The 18,916-nt window shown below is 44.6% G+C and overlaps 1 protein-coding gene across 1 annotated transcript in view; it reads right to left on the bottom strand.

The window, feature by feature from the left end:
- The window catches only part of PRKN (parkin RBR E3 ubiquitin protein ligase), a 1,416,888-nt gene that overhangs the window by 216,145 nt on the left and 1,181,827 nt on the right, over positions 1 to 18,916 (bottom strand). Inside the window, exon 8 of the mRNA XM_029058315.2 lies at positions 13,878 to 13,939. Coding sequence (XP_028914148.1) covers positions 13,878 to 13,939 — 62 coding nt within the window. The remainder of the gene's footprint in view (positions 1 to 13,877; positions 13,940 to 18,916) is intronic.

Raw genomic sequence — 18,916 nt, 5'->3', positions numbered from 1 at the left:
AAGTGCTCTTTAGTTCCTCTGTTCATAATAATAATAATGATGGTACTTGTTAAGCACTTACTGTGTGTGAAGCACTGTTCTAAGCGCTGAGGGGGATACAAGGTGATCAGATTGTCCCACGTGGGCCTCACAGTCTTCATCCCCATTTTACAGATAATTCATTCATTCATTCAATAGTATTTATTGAGCGCTTACTATGTGCAGAGCACTGTACTAAGCGCCTGGGATGAACAAGTCGGCAACAGATAGAGACAGTCCCTGCCGTTTGACGGGCTTACAGTCTAATCGGGGGAGACAGACAGACGAGAACAATGGCAATAAACAGCGTCAAGGGGAAGAACATCTCAGATAACTGAGGCACAGAGAAGTTAAGTGACTTGCCCAAAGTCACATAGCTGACAAGTGGCAGAGCTGGGATTAGAACGCATGATCTCTGACTCCCAAGCCTGGGGTCTTCCCACTAAGCCACCCAGCTTACAAAAAATGAAGAAAGCACTAAACATTTATTTTGAAAGTCAAAACAAGAAAAAAACCCTCACTTGGAAGGACTCAGTATTTTTTGGGAAAAAAAGGGTCACCTTTGGGAAAAATTAGTGTAGCCAAAAATATTCTTGGGAAGCTGGGTTGGTCTAAAGGAACGAGCACAGGCCTGGGTTCAGAGAAAATAGATTCTAATCCCATCTCTGCCACTTGCCTGCCCTATGACCTTAATTTTTCTGTGCCTTGATTTCCACATTGGTACCCATGGTACCTTTTCTCCTTTCCCTATAGGCTGTGAGCCCTATGTGGGACAGAAACTGTGTCCAACCTGATGACCTTGCATCTACCCCAGGGTGTAGGACAATGTTTGACACAAAGTAATAATAATAATAATTATCATTATTAGTAGTAGTAGTATCATGGTATTTGGTAAGCACTTACTATGTGCCAGGCACTGAACTAGGTACTAGGGTGGATACAAACAAAACCAGTTGGACACAGTTCCTGTCCCACCTAGGGCTCACAGTCTCAATCACCATTTTACATATGAGGTAACAGAGGCACAGAGAAGTGAAGTGACTTGTCCCAGCAGACAACCGATGGAGCTGGGATTAAAACCCCTGACCTTCTGACTCCCAGGCCCATACTCTATCCACTATGCCATGCTGCTTCAAGTGCAACAATTATATTAGTAGCAATCACATTATTACTATAACCTTTGTTATTATTATTGACATTATTGTTAAGGTGAGCAAGGGTTAGTTTGAGAGATTCAAAATGTGATTTGGAATATAGAATGTTAAATTAGTCGGTGAAGCTACATAAGCAAGTGTCCATTTTTCTAAAAAATCATGCTATGCCCATGCCCTGACTCTTCAGATACCTCCAATGGCTGCCCATCCATCTCCACAGGCAATAGGAACTTTTCACCATCAGCATTAAGGCTATCAATCAGCTCGTCTCCCCTCATTGCTAAAGACTCAAACTAAGACTCAGCCTTCTGCATACTTCACCCTTCCAATGCCAACCTACTCATTGGACTTTAACCTTCCCTTTCTCTCCAACTCCTTCCTCCACCCTGGAACTGCCTCCCCCTTCTCACATGACAGAACACTATTCTTCCCATCTTCAAAGCACTTCTAAAATCAAATCTCCTCTTGGAAGATTTCCTTTATCTGTCATCTACCCACTTAGGCACTTTTCTTGCATTCCTTCATTTATTCAGTCACATTTATTGAGCAGTTACTGTGTGCAGAGCACTGTACTAAGCACTTGGGAGAGTACAGTTAAACAATAGACACATTCCCTGCCTACAAGGAGCTCACAGTCTAGAGGAGAAGATGGACATTTATTTAAACAAATAAATTATAGATAGGTACACAAGTGCCATGAGGCTGAGGGAGGGGTGAATAAAGTGAGTAAATCAAGGTGATGCAGAAGGGCGTGGGAAAGAGGAAATGAGGGCTTAGTCAGGGAAGGCCTCTTGGAGGAAATGTGTCTTCAATAAGTCTCTGAAAATGGGGTAACTGTCAAATATGAAGAGGGAGGACATCTTAGGCCAGAGAGGTTGGTGGTGAGATATATGAGTTAGAGGTACAGTGAGTAAGTTGCCAGTAGAAGAGTGAAGTGTGTGGAAGGTGAGGTAGGAGCAGATAAGGTGATTGAGTGCTTTAAAGCCCACGGTGAGGAGTTTCTGTTTGATGCAGAAGTGGATGGGCTACCACTGGAGGCTCTTGAGTGGGAAATACGGACTGAATGGTTTTGTAGGAGAAAGATCCCAGCAGCAGAGTGAAGAATGAACTGGAGTGGGGAGAGAAAGGAGGCAGGGAGGTCAGCAGGGAGGCTGATGCAGTAATCAAGGCAAAATAAGATAAGTGCTTGGTTTAAAGTGATAGCAGTTTGGATGGAGAGGAAAGGGTACATTTTAGTGATGCTGTGAAGGCTGAACCAACAGGATTTAGTGAGAGATTGAATGTGTGGGTTGAATGAGAGATATAAATATAGGATAACATCAAGTTTCCAGAATTGAGAGACAGGAAGAATGGTGGTACTGTCTACAGGGATGGGAAAATCAAGGAGAGGACAGGGTTTGGGTGGGAAGATGAAGAGTACTGTTTTGGACATGTCAATTTTGAAGTGTCGGCAGAACACCGAAGTAGACATATCTTGAAGGCAGGAGAAAATGTAAGATTGCAGAGAGGGAGAGAGATTTGAGCTGGAGATGTAGATTTGGGAATCATCTTTGTAAAAGTATAACTTTTTTGACATTTTCACTGATGGACTGATTCTCTTAAGGGTGCAATTGCTGCATTTTAAAAATTAAAAGACATCCAAAACCCTCATTGTATTGGAAGAATCTATATCATGAGCTTTGGGAGAAATACGGGGTGAGCTAGGTAATATTCATTCATTCATTCAATCACATTTATTGAGTGCTGTGTGCAGAGCACTGTATTAAGTGCTTAATAGGAATCTGCACATTAAGAAAAGATTGAATCAATCATTGACACTTGTTGCTTATTTTGCACTGTACTTAGTGTTTGGGGGGGGGGGTATAATATAATCGACCTGGTAGACACGATCCCTGTCCACAGAGGACTTACAGTGTAGAAGGAAGAAATGATTTTTTCAAACTAGTAGGAGGAGGAATGGTAAACCACTTCTGTATTGTTACTAAGAAAACTCTATGGATCCACTACCAGAATGAGTGCAGATGGAGGTAGGGCATACTGGAAGAGATGTGCCCATGGCATCGCTATGGGTCGGAGACAACTCGACCGCATAAGGCAAAACAATTTTTAAAATGCTCACTATGTGTTTAGGTCTTGCCTTAATAAGTACAATTAGTACTTCCTGAGTAGCATTTATAGTAATTTATAATTGTGGTATTTGCTAAGCGCTATGTGGCAAGCTCTGTACTAAGCTACAAGATCAGATACAAGATCAGCAGGGTCCACATGGGGCTCACAGTTAAGTAGGAGGGAAGATAGGAATTGAATCACTGTTTTGCAAATGAAGGAACTGAGGCACACGAAATTTAGTGCCTTGTCCGAGGCCATACAGCATACCAGTGGAGGAGCCAAATATTAGAACTTGGGTCCTTCTAACTCCCAGGACTGTGCTTTATCCACTAAGCCACACTGCTTCTCGTGGCTGGCATGGTCTCATTAAGCACCTACCATGTGCAAAGCACTGTACAAAGCACTGGGAAAGACTGGGAGATGTAGAAAGATGTGCTGGGATGTGTTAGGAGATGCTCAAAATCTAAGAAAATCAGGCAACTGAGATAAAGAGATTTAGCAACATGGGCTAGTGGATAGAGCATGGGCCTGGGAGTCAGAAGGACCTGGATTCCGGCTCTGCCACTTGTCTGCTGTGCTTCTTTGTGCAAGTAACTTTTGTGCTTCGGACCCCGTTCCCTCTCACGTTATAAAAACTCTCACCCCTTCCCTCCTACCCTCCTTAACTTACACCTTCAACCACTCACTCTCCAATAGCTTCTTCCTCTCTGCCTTCAAACATGTCTACATCTCCCCCATCCTAAAAAAACCCTCTCTCGACCCCACTTCCCCTTCCAGTTATCACCCTATCTCCCTCCTACCTTTCCTTTCCAAACTCCTAGAGCAAGTCATCTACACTCGCTGCTTTGAATTCCCCTCCTCCAATTCTCTCCTCGACCTCCTCCAATTTGGCTTCTGTCCCCTCCGTTCCACTGAAACTGCCCTCTCAAAGGTCACCAATGACTTCCTTCTTGCCAAATCCAATGGCTCCTACTCTATCCTAATCCTCCTTGACCTCTCAGCTGTCTTTGACACTGTTCACCATCCCCTTCTCCTCGACACATTATCCAACTTTGGCTTCACGGACTCTGTCCTCTCCTGGTTCTCCTCATCTCTCTGGCCGTTCACTCTCGTTCTAGTTGGTGGACTCCTCCTCTCCCTCCCATCCACTAACTATAGGGGTTCCTCAAGGGTCAGTTCCTGGTCTTCTTCTGTTTTCCATCGATACTCACACCCTTGGTGAACTCATTCGCTCCCATGGCTTCAACTATCATCTCTATGCAGATGACATCCAAATCTACATCTCTTCCCCTGTTCTCTCTTCCTCCCTCCAGGCTCATATCTCCTCTTGCCTTCAGAATATCTCCAGCAGGACGTCCACCCGCCACCTAAACCTCAACATGTCCAAGACTGAGGTCTTTATCTTCCCTCCCAAACCCTGTCCTCTCCCTGACTTTCCTGTCACTGAGAACGGCACTACCATCCTTCCCGTCTCACAAGCCCGCAACCGTGGTGGACTCTGCTCTCTCATTCACCGTACACATAATCTGTTACCAAAACCTGCTAGTCTCACAACATCTCCAAAATCTGCCCTTTCCTCTCCATCTAAACTACCTTGCTGGTACAATCTCTCACCACATCTCGACTGGATTACTGCATCGGCCTCCTTTCTGATCTCCCACCTCCTGTCTCTCCCCACTTCAATCTGTACTTCACTCTGCTGCTTGGATTATCTTTCTACAGAAAAGCTCTGGGCGTGTCACTCCCTTCCTCAAAAATATCTAGTGATTGCCTATCAACTTTTAAATGAAGCAAAACCTCCTCACTATTGGCTTCAAAGCTCTCCATCGACTTGTCCCCTCCTACTTCACCTCACTTCTCTCCTTCGACAGCTCAGCCCGCACACTCGGCTCCTCTGCCGCTAATCTCACTGTGCCTCGTTCTCACCTGTCCCCCCATTGACCCCTTGCCCATGTCCGACCTCAGGCCTGGAATGCCCTCCCTCCTCACATCCACCAAACTAGCTCTCTTTCCCTCTTCAAAGCCCTACTGAGAGCTCACCTCCTCCAGGAGGCCATCCCAGATTGGGCGCCCCCTTTTCCTCTGCTCCTCCTCCTCTCTCCATCGCCCCTACTCCCCCCTCTGCTCTACCCCCTTCCCCTCTCCACAGGACTTGTGTACACATAGTTATCACCCTATTTATTTTATTAATGATGTGTATATATCTATAATTCTATTTATCTATTTTGATGGTATTGATGCCTGCCTACTTGTTTTGTTTTGTTGTCTGCCTCCGCCTTCTAGACTGTGAGCCCATTGTTGGGGAGTGATTGTCTTTATCTCTTGCCGAATTGTACTTTCCAAGCGCTTAGTACAGTGCTCTGCACACAGTAAGTGCTCAATAAATACGAATGAATGAATGAATGAATGAATGAATGAATGAACTTCTCTTTGGCTCAGTTACTGCATCTGTGATGCGGAAATAAAGGCTGTGAGCCCCATGTGGGGCAGGGGCTGTGTCCAACCTGATTGTCTTGTATTTATGCCAGCACTTAGTACAGTGCCTGGCACAATCACTAAAAAATAAGGTTCTGTGAGGAGTCAAAGTAAATCTGCAAAACACAGAGTAGAAGGACCCAGTACAGGAGAGTTTTCTCAACCTTCACCGAAAAAGGTTGCTTTTTGGTCACCACTGCCTAGCCGTCTCTCCATGTTCTCTATTTTGACCAGTTGGGGGCACTCAGATACAGCAGCTGCTTTGGCTCTTTCTTAGATTGCTTTTCTTCCCTCAGTCTCAGCTTTGGTTTTGCTCATAAATACCCACAAATTCATTCCGGTTTCACCAATCTGAAGAAACTTCTCTCTTTCCCCATCCTCCTCCACACTTCCCCAATCAAACATCAGAAACAAATCAGACACAAATTTATTGCCGCTATTGCTCTTTCAGAGTATTAGGGCTAAGCATTAAGGGCGCTCTGCAGATGAGCATTGATGTACGATTAAATTACTTCCCTTTGCTATTTGGAGAAGGCTGTATTTGCTGCATCTATTAAAAATCCTTTAAAGCTGCTTATAATATCATTAATCGTAAACTCATTTTCCTTTAGCTGCAGGGATAGGTGGCCTGAAGGGAAAAAGACTGTTTCTGGAGACTATGACTCTTCTATTGTTTCTGTTTTCGTCTGTTCCTCAGGTAATAAATCTTTCTTTCCAGTCCTGAACATCTGTCATGTACCTATGAAGTGAAGTGATAAGATAGAGAACTGGACCTTATCCATTTCACTCTCAGGGGCCTGGGGAGGGAATGAAACATTATAACAGCAGAAATCAAACTGCAAGGGGTGGTGGTGGGGAAGCTAGAAACTCAATTGTGGTAACAGGCAAAATTTCAGGGGCCAACTCTGTCCATATCCAGTGCCTCTCTCTCTCTCTCTCTCTCTTTCTCTTTCTCTCTCTCTCTCTCTCTCTCACACACACACACACACACACACACACACACACCCTACAATAGAACACACTCAGTATCACAGTTTCTAATGGCAGGAAAACATTATGTAAAGGAGGTCGAGGCCAATTTGCCTTTTTTATTTCTCCTCCCGTGCTGGGACACATAGCATTGCTCCACAGGAAAGGAAATAGTGGAAATCCAAGCCTTCTGCCTTTCACAGGCCACTGGAGACCTGGGCAATGGGAATTCTCAAAGTGGCTCATCTTTTTCAAAGCAGGATCAGTGCTTAACCATGATTTTCTTTCCCCACATATTGCATTTCCATAGAAGGATTTTGTGAACAAAAATTGGGAAAAGCAAATCTTGAAATCTCCCACTCTTCTAAAATTCCCGGGGAAGGATAGAATTTAAAATTAGCACATAAGGGTCAGAAATATGGCTTCTCTCTGTTACTCTCCCAATCTCTTTGGGCTATTAGTTCTGCTCCAAGCAATCGAGAACCTTCACCATCAATCATCAATGGTATTTCCTAAGCACTTACCGTTTACAGAACAATGTGCTAAGCACTTGGGAGAGTACAACACAGCAAAGTTGGTAGACACATTCCCTGGCCACAACTGATCACCCCAAACTCTCCCCTCCTGTGATGCTCCAAGCCAAATGAATGGCCTTGATGATGGCAGGAGAGACCAGACTGGCCTATGAGAATATTGGGAAAATCCTGATGGAGTTCAAAAGAAGCAAGAAGTTGCTGGAAGCCAGTTAGGACAGTCGAGGAGCAATAATGAGGGGCTTCTGTTCTTTAAACACCTCAACTTCTTTTGACCTTTCTTTCCTCTTTCCTTTCCTCACAAATGTTTGGACCAGAATTTCCTGGCAATGATTGCTGTGCAAGTTAAGCCCTGGATGGTGTCCAGATAAATTAGCAATGGCACAGGGAGATGAGAAAGGTGAGAATCAAGCTGGCCTTTGAAGCAGTGCAGGGGAGAGTTGGGTAGATTTTTGAAAGGTGGCTTGGATGGGAGTGAAGCATATTTATGCAAACCTCCAAGGAAGAATCTTCATGAGGGGAGAGAGGGCCAAACAGAAGATGAACACAATAATAGGAGAGCAATAGGATATATGTGTGTGTGTGTGTGTGTGTGTGTGCGTGTGTGTGTGTGTGTGAGTGTGTGTGTTTGGGGGGTGGGAGAGTGTTCGAGGGAACAGGCCATAGAAGTGCATGTGACAAGGGTTGGGTCTCAGTCAATCATTGAATGAATGGTACTTATTGAGGAATTGCTGTGTGCAGAAACTGTACTATGTATCTGGGAGAATACAGTAAAATAGAATTGGCAGACACAGTCCTTGCCCAAAAGGAGTTTACAGAACAGGGTGGGAGATTGATTACAGAGAGATACGAATGTAAGTGCTGTGGGGCGGGGTAAAAAGCCAAGGGGTTAAGGGGTACAGATCCAAGTGCATGGGCAAAGCAGAAGGGAGAACAGGTAGGGAAGACCTCTTGGAGGAGAAGTGATTTTAGGAGGGTTTTGAAGGTGGGGAAAGTGGAGGGCTGTTGACTGTGAAGTGGGGAGGGAGTTCTAGGCCCCAGGGGGGATGTGGGCAAAGGGCTGGTGAAGACACAGATGAAAGTGAGGTACAGCGAGTAGGTCGGCATTGGAGGAATGGAGTGTGCAAATGGGCTGCAGTAGACCAGTGAGGGAGGAGAGGAGGTGATGTTGGCATTTTGTTAAGTGCTTACTATGTGCAGATCACTGTTCTAAGCGCTGAGGTAGACACAGGGGAATCAGGTTGTCCCACATGGGGCTCACAGTCTTAATCCCCATTTTACATATGAGGTAACTGAGGCACAGAGAAGTTAAGTGACTTGCCCACAGTCACACAGCTGACAAGTGGCAGAGGCGGAATTTGAACCCGTGACCTCTGACTCCAAAGCCTGTGCTCTTTCCACTGAATGAGTGCCTTAAAGCCAATGGGAAGGGGTTAGAGACTTTTGTGAAGGGGGGAAGATGTGGACTGAGTTTTTTTTACTAAAACATTTCTGGCAGCAGAGTGAAATATAGACTGGAAAGGGGAGAGACAGGAGGTAGGGAGGACAGCAAAAAGACTGATGCATAATGAAGGTGCGATATGAGAGGTTTTCCCAGACTAAACCCCCCTTTTCCTCTGCTCCCCCTCCCCTTCTCATCACCCCAAATCCCTCCCTTTGGTCTACCCCCCTCCCCGCCCCACTTGTGAATACATGTACATATTTATAATTATAATTCCATTTATTTTTATTAATGATGTGTATATATATGTAATTCTATTTATTTATAATGATGCTACTATGCCTGTTTACTTGTTTTGATGTCTGTCTCCCCCCTTGTAGACTGTGAGCCTGCTGTGGGCAGGGATTATCTCTATTTGTTGCCGAATTGTACTCCCCAAGTGCTTAGTACAGTGCTCTGCACACAGTAAGCGCTCAATAAATACAATTGAATGGATGAATGAATCAGCATTGCAAGAGTTTGGATGGAGAGGAAGGGTGGAATTCTACAAATGTTATGGAGCTAGAACTGACAGGATTTGGTGCCAGACTGAATATGTGAGTTCAGTGGGAGTGATTAGTAATAATGCCAAGGTTAAGGGCTTGTGATACAAGAAGGATGGTGCTGTTATCTGTAGTTACAGAAATGTCTTGGGGAGGACAGGGTTTTTGTGGGAAGATAAAGAGTTCTCTTTTAGACATGCTAAGCTTGGGACATGGGCAGGACATCCAAGTACGAATGCTGCAGAGAAGGAGAGAGATCAGGGCTGGAGATGAAGATCTGGGAATCATCCAGGCAGAGATGGTTGTTAAAGCCATGGAAGTGAATGGGTTCTCCAAGGGAGAGTGTGTAGATGGAAATTAGGAGGAGATCCAGGACTCAGCCCTAAGAAATTGCCAGAGTTAAGGGGTGGGAGACAGATGACGGGGTGATGGATATTGAGGAGTGTTCAGAGAGACTGGAGGAGAACCAGGAAAGGACAGTGTCAGTGAAACCAAGGTGGGATAATGTTTCTAGGAGAAGGTCCACAGTATCAAAAGTGGTTTAGAGGTCTAGAAGGATTACAGTGGAGAAGAACCCATTGGATTTGGCAAGGAGGTCCCTAATGATCTTAGAAAGAGCCTTTTCCATGGAGTAAAGGGGGCAAAAGCCACATTTCAGGAGATCACAGAGAGAACTGGAGGAGAAAGTAGAGGCAGTGGGTGTAAATAACTCCCCGGAGGACTCTGGAAAGGCACGGAAGGAAGAAGGTGGCACGATAACTGTAGGGATCTGTGGGGTCAAGGGAGGGTTTTTTTTTATAGGGGATACATATTTATAAGCAGGGGGAAAGAAGCCACTGGAAAGTGAGCTGCTGACAATGACGCTCAGAGCGGGAAGAAGGGAGGGAGTAAATGTTTCAATATGGTGCAAAGGAATGGGTGTGAGGAGCAGATGGACAGGGTATATTTTAAGAAAAGAGGGGAAACCATCTCTTGAAATACTGATGAGAATGATGATTATGGTATTTAAGCACTTACTATGTGCTTTCTAAGCGCTGATAATAATGATATTTGTTCAGCACTTACTGTGTGCCAAGCACTGTTATAAGTGCTGGGGGAGATATAAGGTTATCAGTTTATCCCAGGTGGAAATCAAAGTCTTAATCCCAATTTTACAGATGAGGTATCTGAGTTCCCAGAGAAGTTAAGTGACTTGCCCAAGGTCACACAGCAGATGAGTGGTGGAGCCAGGATTAGAACCTATGACCTTCTGACACCCAGGCCTGTGTGCTAACCATTACATCATGCATGGTAGGATTTAGGGAGCTCACGCCTGATAGTTTCAATTATTTTGATGAAATAGGTTGGAAGATCATTAGTCAGTAGGGATGGGGGAGGCATGGGGACTGGGTTTCAAGGAGGGAGTTGCAAGTTTGAAACAGGTGTGAGAACGGGACTATTTCCTTCCCATCTTTCCTGAAAAGTGGAGATTAAATGCCAACTCACAAAATGTTTACAAAGTGGTTGGCATTTGGGGAACAAAGGTTCTTTATAACACGTATCAATATAGACAAACGCTAAACGAAATCACTTTGAAAATGAAAAATCAAGAACCAAATGAGACCAAAGATGGTTCTCCTGTTCTGCTCCTTTTCAGTACTGAGATAGAGAGGGAAAGACATCGCGAAGGAGGATTCAGGGGGGTCAGATGGGTAAAAATGAATCATTCCAAAATGAAGAAAGCCTAAGGGATCTCTGTTAATGCCCGTAAGTTGGGGTTCGGTTCCAGTTGGCAATTCCAACACTAATAGGCCTAGTAAGAAGCAGTGTGGTCCAGTGGAAAGAGCACAAGCCTGCAAGTCAAAGAACCTGGGTTCTACCCCAGTTCGGTCATCTGCCTCCTAGGTGACCTAGAACACAGATATGAATTTTCTGGGCCTCATTTTTCTCATTTGTAAAGTGAGGCTGCAATATCTGTTCTCCATGTCTCCTAGAAGGTGAGCTGCATGTAGGGCAGAGATTATGTCTGATCTGATTATTTGGTAAGCGCTTAACGATTTCCACAATTGTTACTGTGAGTTGTAGCAGTGAGCTCAATATGGGCAGGGAACGTATCTACTAAATCTAATGCATTGCACTGTCCCAAGTGCTTAGCACAGAGCGCTGCACAGAGTAAGCACTTAAAAAGTATCACTGATTGATAGTGAAAGAGATTAGTTCTTGAAATTGATCAACTTCCAAACCTTACTTTCGGTATTTTAAGGCCTCTGATATCTTGTTAAGAATTCAGAGTAGATTTCCCCAGAAGAAGCATGGTTCAGTGGATAGAGCACAGGACTTTGAGAAAGAAGGACCTGGGTTCTAATCCTGACTCTGCCATGTCTGCTAGGTAATCTTGGGCAAGTCACTGAAGTCATCTGGGCTTCAGATCCCTCATCTGTCAAATGGGATTAAACTGTGAGCCCCATGTGGGACAGGGACTGTGTCTCTGATTAACCTGCACCTACCCCAGCACTTAGTTCAGTGCTTCACACATAGTAAGTGTTTAACAAGTACCATAATTATTATTACTACCCAGAATAAACTTGCTCTTCAGTCATTCGGGAGGGGTGAGGGGTGGTGTACAAATGGCAAAGCACTGGCCAGCTGTTACTGCTTCCCACTCATATCGCCAACTTCTCCTCCTCCTCCTTCTCTTCCTGTGCCACCGCTGCCATCCCTCTGGGCTTATTATTAATAATAATAATAACAATAATAATAATAGTAATAATTATGGTATCTGTTAAGTGCTTCCTACATGCCAGGCACTGTATTAAGCACTGGGGTAGACACAAGTTTATCAGGTTGGACACAGTTCCTGTCCCACATGGGGCTCGCAGTCTCAATCTGCATGTTACAGATGAGGTAACTGAGGCTCAGATAAATGAAGAGACTTGCCCAAAGTCACAGAGCAGACAAAGGGCAGAAATGGGATTAGAATCATAACTTCTGACTCCCAGGCCTGTGCTCTATCCACTAGGCCAAGCAATGAGATGGGGACTGGCAAGCTACTCACTTCCCAGAAAGCAGTGAGGGAGTAGATGATCGCCTCAACCTCTTAGGACCCTTCAGTCCACCCTCAGAGTGATGGCCTAAGCTCAAGAGCCACGACTGACATCCAGAAAAGCCCTAACTAGCTTGTGACGCACAGGTCCTGACCTCTCTATTCTATGTTCTTCTGTCTCAAGGTGCCCTATTTCTGATTTTTTGGCTTCTGTCATCCTGCTGCCCATGGACTGTCCTTACAAAGCTTTTGCTCATAAAGAGCCATTCTTGTCTTTCATTCAATCATATTTATTGAGCGCTTACTCTGTGCAGAGCACTGTACTAAGTGCTTAATAACATGCTGGCATTAGCATTTGAACCCAGGCCACCAGAGGAGACTGCGACCTGAATGCAGCACCTTAGACCACTCAGCCATCCTCTTGAAAGCAATACACTCCGCTGGTCTATCTTCTGTAAACAGCTGACTCTCAGCTTTTGGGGAATCATCCTCATCATCATCATCAATGGTATTTATTGAGCACTTCCTGTGTGCACAGTGCAGTAGTAGGGGGGAGTACGCTTGGGGGAGTACAGTTCCCTGCCCACAATGAATTTACAGTCTAGAGGGGGAGACCGACAGCAATATAAATAATGTATATTATATAATTTATAGATAGGTGTTGAGACTATAGACTGTAAGCCCATCTCTAGATTGGAAGCCCGTTGAGGGCAGGGATTTTCTATCTTTATTGTACTTTCCAAGCTCTCAGTGAAGTGCTCTGCACACAGTACGTGCTCAATAAATACAATTGAATGAATAAATGAATATAAGTTCTGTGTTCACAAGGGGATTGAGGCTTCGTCTGAGGATTTGTTTTACTGAGGCCTTAAAACATTTCTACTGCTGCCCTTGCTTTCCATTTCTCCATGTGAGATTATGGCAATTTCAGCAATTATTTAGGACCTTTTTTCTATATAGTAATTATTTAGGACTCTTACTGTTGTTCGCTCTCCTTCCATGCCGCGACTAAGTGAGCATAGCTTCTATGCTAGGAAGTTGATTTCATTCCAGAATTTCACTGTGAAAGTACACAAACACACAAACACACACTCCTACTCCTTTATACAAACTGTGATATAGGTTTTCCCTGAAAGGAAATAGATGGAGAGGTTTTATCATTTCAATGTGGCTCTTTGTGTGCAAACACACACACTCTACATCTACAATTTTCTTTTTTTCTTGTTAGTTTTTTTTTTTAAATTGTGGGAGAACCATGGAATTCTGAAAAAGAATAAGCCAAATTAGATATGGCTGTGACTAGCAATCCCATGGGCATTTTCCTGCTTTGGATTTTCTTGCTTGCCTCTCTGCCACTGTACTGCGCCTGTTTACTGCTGGAGTCCCAAGTTGAAAAGCTGTGGCAGATAGCAGATGTACCAATTAATAACCTGTCAAGGCTGATGGATAGAATGAAAAAATAATCTCACACGTATCTCCTGTGTGTTTTCCTTCCCTATTTTGGGGCATCGGGGGTCATGAGAGACACACCGCTTCCCTGGAGGACGATGAAACTGTCTCATTAGCGTCTATCTTTCATGACATGATGGCGCCGCCTTGGAGATGTTAACTCACCTGTTCTTCTCCGAGAATTCTGAAGTGATGAAGCTCTTTAATCAAAGAGTCAGGACAGCCAGCTGTTGGAAAGAAGAAAACACCATAGATGTCATTCCCAGTGGTTTGGTGAATGTAATACATGTTCATATCATGGTTGTAAATTGTGTTTGAAGTGGAAAAATAAAAACGGGAAGAGGGATTCAATTCAATAGGAGACAGGGAGCTTTCATGGTCTGCAGTGTACTGTTTTTGACCTAAGGAGAGGCAGAGAATCAATGGTATTCATTGAATGCCGACTGTGTGGAGAGCACTGTACTAAACACTTAGGAGAGTGCAATAGTAATTGTATTTTTTAAGCATATACCATGTAGCATAAAACTGTGCTAAGCACTGGGGTAGTTACAAAATAATCGATCCCACATGGGGCTCAGAGTCTAAATAGTCGGAACCCTCATTTTGCAGATAGGGGGACTGAGGCACATAAAAGTTTAGTTATTTGCTCAAGGTCACAGAGCAGGTTCATGGTGGAGCCAGGATTAGAACCCAGGTTCTTTGACTTCAGGCCTGTACTCTTTCCACTAGGCCATGCTGCTTCTTTTCAGTCAATCTGTTGTATTATTTGAGTGCTTACTGTATCCAGAGCACTGTATTAAGCATTTGGGAAAGTACAATACAGCAAAAAAGAGCAACAATCCCTGACGGCAACAAGCTCACAGTCTAGAGACTTATTTTGTCAGAGTCGGTAGTCACTCTACCACCAAGGAGCTTACAATCTAGTACGATACAAAATTTAAAAACGTGGCCCATTCCAATTATAGAAGAAGAAAGCGGGATACGCATCTACAGCTTCACCTCAAATACTCACTGGATGGGTCAACCAATCATCTATTGAGCACTTACTGTATGTAGAGTACTGGGAGAGTGCCCTGTAAGAGTTAGTAGACACCTTCTCTGCCCTCAAGGACCTTAGAGTCTAGAGGAGCTTCAACCGACTCTACTCATCAACCAGCCATCTCACCAACTCCAAGTGACCCCAATTTACCTGTTTTGTTGGCTGTTTACTTGAGCGCAATCAGGTTCTAACAGACAACACCCTGATATTCTCAGTGGAGTGCAAATGTGCACCATGTGGTGTGAAATGCTCTAGCATAAGGCAACAGCTGCAGGAGGTATCACCCGGCCACTTACAGGGTTGGCATGAAACACACATAAAAGTAGGTCATCCTGGCTAATGATGAAAATATCGGGAGGATTTCTAATACGCTAGCATCAAATATGCCAGCTTGCTGAGTTGTGTTCCTTTAGTGGACACTTTGGAGAGGCTGGTATCAACTGTAAATTTGTTGTGGACAGGGAATGCTTATGTTTATTGTTATGCTGAACGCTTCCAAGGGCTTGGTACAGTGCTCTGCACACAGTAGGCACTCAATAAATACAATTGATTGACAGAGATGAAGAGGCAGATTTGAAAACAGTGAGAAGGTAGCAATATTGTGTCTGTTCTTACTGTCTACTCCGGAGCTTAGTACAGTGCTGGGCACATAATGAGCTCTTAATACCACAGTTAGTTTATTTTTTTCCTACGGTGTTTGAGTGCTTATTGTATCCAGAGCTGTGGCAAGAGGATATGGGGAAATCAAAGAGAAATGCCTTGCTGAAATGGTGCCAGAAGAAAATAGAAGGATACCAGAATATTAACAAACTTCAGCTGCAGCTGGAACGATAATAATAATAATAACGATGGAATTTGTTAAGTATGGTTCTTAGCCCTGGGGTAGATACGAGGTAATCAGGTTGTCCCAGGTGGGGCTCACATTCTTAATCCCCATTTTACAGATGAGGTAACTGAGGCACAGAGAAGTTAAGTGACTTGCCCAAAGTCACCAGCTGATAAGAGGCAGAGCCTGGATTAGACCCCACATTCTCTGACTCCCAAGTCCGTGCTCTTTCCACTAAGCCACACTGCTCCTTCTGTGCTCTCCTACATATATATCTCCCAGCTCACATCCCATATCAATCCATCAACCAATGATATTTATTGAGCACTTACTGCATGCAGAGCAGTGTGCTAAGCACTTGGGAGAGTACAATAGAACAGAGTTGGTAGACATGTTCCCTACCCACGATGATCAAGAACTGAACAGTCAAGACAAGGCAAAACAAGAACAGACAAGTCACTTCATTGGGGACTTGTAAGCAGGCAGAAGTGTCGACATTAGAACTAACCTGGATATCAATGAAATGGTTATTATCCTGGAAAGAGATGCCAGCTCAACTACAGGAACTAAGCAGCTTGAAGAAAGAACTGGGAGATTCCCGATTACCAATGGCAGAAGGAAAGATTTCACATAGAAAAGGGGATGGGGTAAAGACAAAGGAAGGATATTATGTTTGTTTCTGGAGGTGGGCTTGCCTAGGTAGGAGGTACTTAGAATAGGAAAATTGCCTCACCATAGGATTTATAGGTTATAAAATGCAGCAATATTCACCTACCAGAATATGCTGTTGCGGTACATCCTTAAGTGCAGAGCTAGTGGAGTGTTTTAATAAAGAAGAAATGCGAAGGAGTGTGGACTAGAGGAAAAAGCATGGGCCTGGGAGAATGTAAGCTCCCTCTAGACTGTAAGTATGTGGGCCAGGGAATTTCTTGGCCTGGGAGAATGTAAGCTCCCTCTAGACTGTAAGTATGTGGGCCAGGGAATATCTTCGTTTATTGTAACATTGTACTCTTCTAAGAGCTTAGTAGAGTGCATACAGACAATGCTCAGTAAATACTACTGACTGCCTGCAGAAGACCTGGGCTCTAATGCTGGCTTGCCACTTGTGTGTTGTGAGACCTAGAGCAAGTCAGTTAACTTATCCTCATCTGCAAATGGGGATTCAATAGAGAAGCAGCGTGGCTCAGTGGAAAGAGCACGGGCTTTGGAGTCAGAGTTCTTGGGTTTGAATCCCAGCTCGGCCACTTGTCAGCTGTGTGACTTTGGGTAAGTCACTTAACTTCTCTGTGCCTCAGTTACCTCATCTGTAAAATGGGGATTAAGACTGTGAGCCCCATGTGGGACAACCTGATTCCCCTGTGTCTACCCCAGCGCTTAGAACAGTGCTCGGCACATAGTAAGCGCTTAACAAATACCAACATTATTATTATTATTACTCGTTTTCCTTCCCATTTAGATTGCCAACTCCATTTGGGACTTGACCATCCTGTATCCATCCTGATAGTATAGTGTCTGGCACAGAGTAAGCACATAAATGCCACACTTATTAGAGATCTATTGAGATCTAATTCCCCGATTAGACTGTAAACCCATCAGTGGGCAGGGACTATCTCTATCTGTTGCCAATTTGTACATTCCAAGTGCTTAGTACAGTGCTCTGCACATAGTAAGCGCTCAATAAATACTATTGAATACTGAGATCTGGGATGCTGGTGTGCGGTCTCTTTGGAAGAAGAAACTTAATTTCTCCTAGCGGGGCAGTGGCAATGCTACAGTACCCAAAACATCATCAATGCTATTTCATAAGTGGTATTTATTGAGCACTTACAGTGTGCAGAGCACTGTACTGAGCTCTTGGGAGAGTACAATTACAACAGAGTTGGTGGAGACGTTCCCTGCCCACAACAGGCTTACCATCTAGAGCACTTAATTTCCCCATGTTTCAGTTGCTTCAACTGTACCTGTCTTTCTTCCTAATTGGACTGCGAGCCCCATATGTGGGACAGGGACTGTGTCCCACCTGATTTGACATGTATTGTTCCCAGCACGTAGAACAGTGCTTGACACATAGTAAGCACTTGATACCATAACCCCCTCCAAAAATAAAAGTAATGATGACACTGCAGACAGCTAGCGTCTCTTCCCGGTTCATGTTAGACAACTCCCCAAGACTCAGAGGACACTCAAAGAGGACTCATTCATTCATATGTTCAACTGTATTAATTGAGCACTTACTGTGTGCAGAGCACTGTACTAAGTGCTTGGAATGTACAATTCGGCAACAGATAGAGACAATCCCTACCCAACAATGGGCTCACAGTCTAGAAGGAGGAGACAGACAACAAAACAAAACAAGTAGTCAGGTGTCAATACCATCAAGATAAATAGAATTATAGATATATAGAGAAGCAGCGTGGCGCAGTGGAAAGAACACGGGCTTTGGAGTCAGGGCTCATGAGTTCGAATCCCAGCTCTGCCACTTGTCGGCTGTGTGACTGTGGGCGAGTCACTTCACTTCTCTGTGCCTCAGTTCCCTCATCTGTAAAATGGGGATGAAGACTGTGAGCCCCACGTGGGACAACCCGATTCCCCCGTGTCTACCCCAGCGCTTAGAACAGTGCTCTGCACATAGTAAGCGCTTAACAAATATCAACATTATTATATATATGCATCATTAATAAAATAAATAGAATAATATGTTCAATATACCCAAGTGCTGTGGGGTGGGGAAGGGGGTAGAACAGAGGGAGGGAGTAGAGGCGATGGGGAGGGGAAGAGGGGGAGAGGGAAAGGGAGGGTTCAGTCTGGAAAGGCCTCCAGGAGGAGGTGAGGTCTTGGTAGGGCTTTGAAGGGGGAATTGTGCTAGTTGGGCGGATGGGAAGAGGGAGGGCATTCCAGGCCAGAGGTAGGATGTGGGCCAGGGGTTGCTGGTGGGACAGGCGAGAACGAGGCACAGTGAGGAGGTGAGTGGCAGAGAAGCGGAGTGTGCGGGCTGGGCTGTAGAAGGAGAGAAGGGAGGTGAGGTAGGAGGGGGCAAGGTGATGGAGAGCTCTGAAGCCGAATGAGGAGTTTTTGCTTCATGCAAAAGTTGATAGGCAACCACTAGAAACTTTTGAAGAAGGGAGTGACATGCCCAGAGTGTTTCTGTGGAAAGATAATCCGGGCAGCAGAGTGACATATAGACTGAAGTGGGGAAAGACAGGAGGTTGGTAGATTGGGAGAGAGAGATTTGGCCTCTTCTGTTCCCTGGGACAAGTCAAGACACTGTTATGACTGAGAACTGGCAGGGCTTGTTGGCACCCATTTCCCCCAACTCTAGGACTACTCCATCGATGCTAA

Source organism: Ornithorhynchus anatinus, chromosome 2 (genome assembly GCF_004115215.2).
Source record: "Ornithorhynchus anatinus isolate Pmale09 chromosome 2, mOrnAna1.pri.v4, whole genome shotgun sequence".
NCBI lineage: Eukaryota > Metazoa > Chordata > Mammalia > Monotremata > Ornithorhynchidae > Ornithorhynchus > Ornithorhynchus anatinus.
This window is presented reverse-complemented; position numbering and strand designations above follow the sequence as displayed.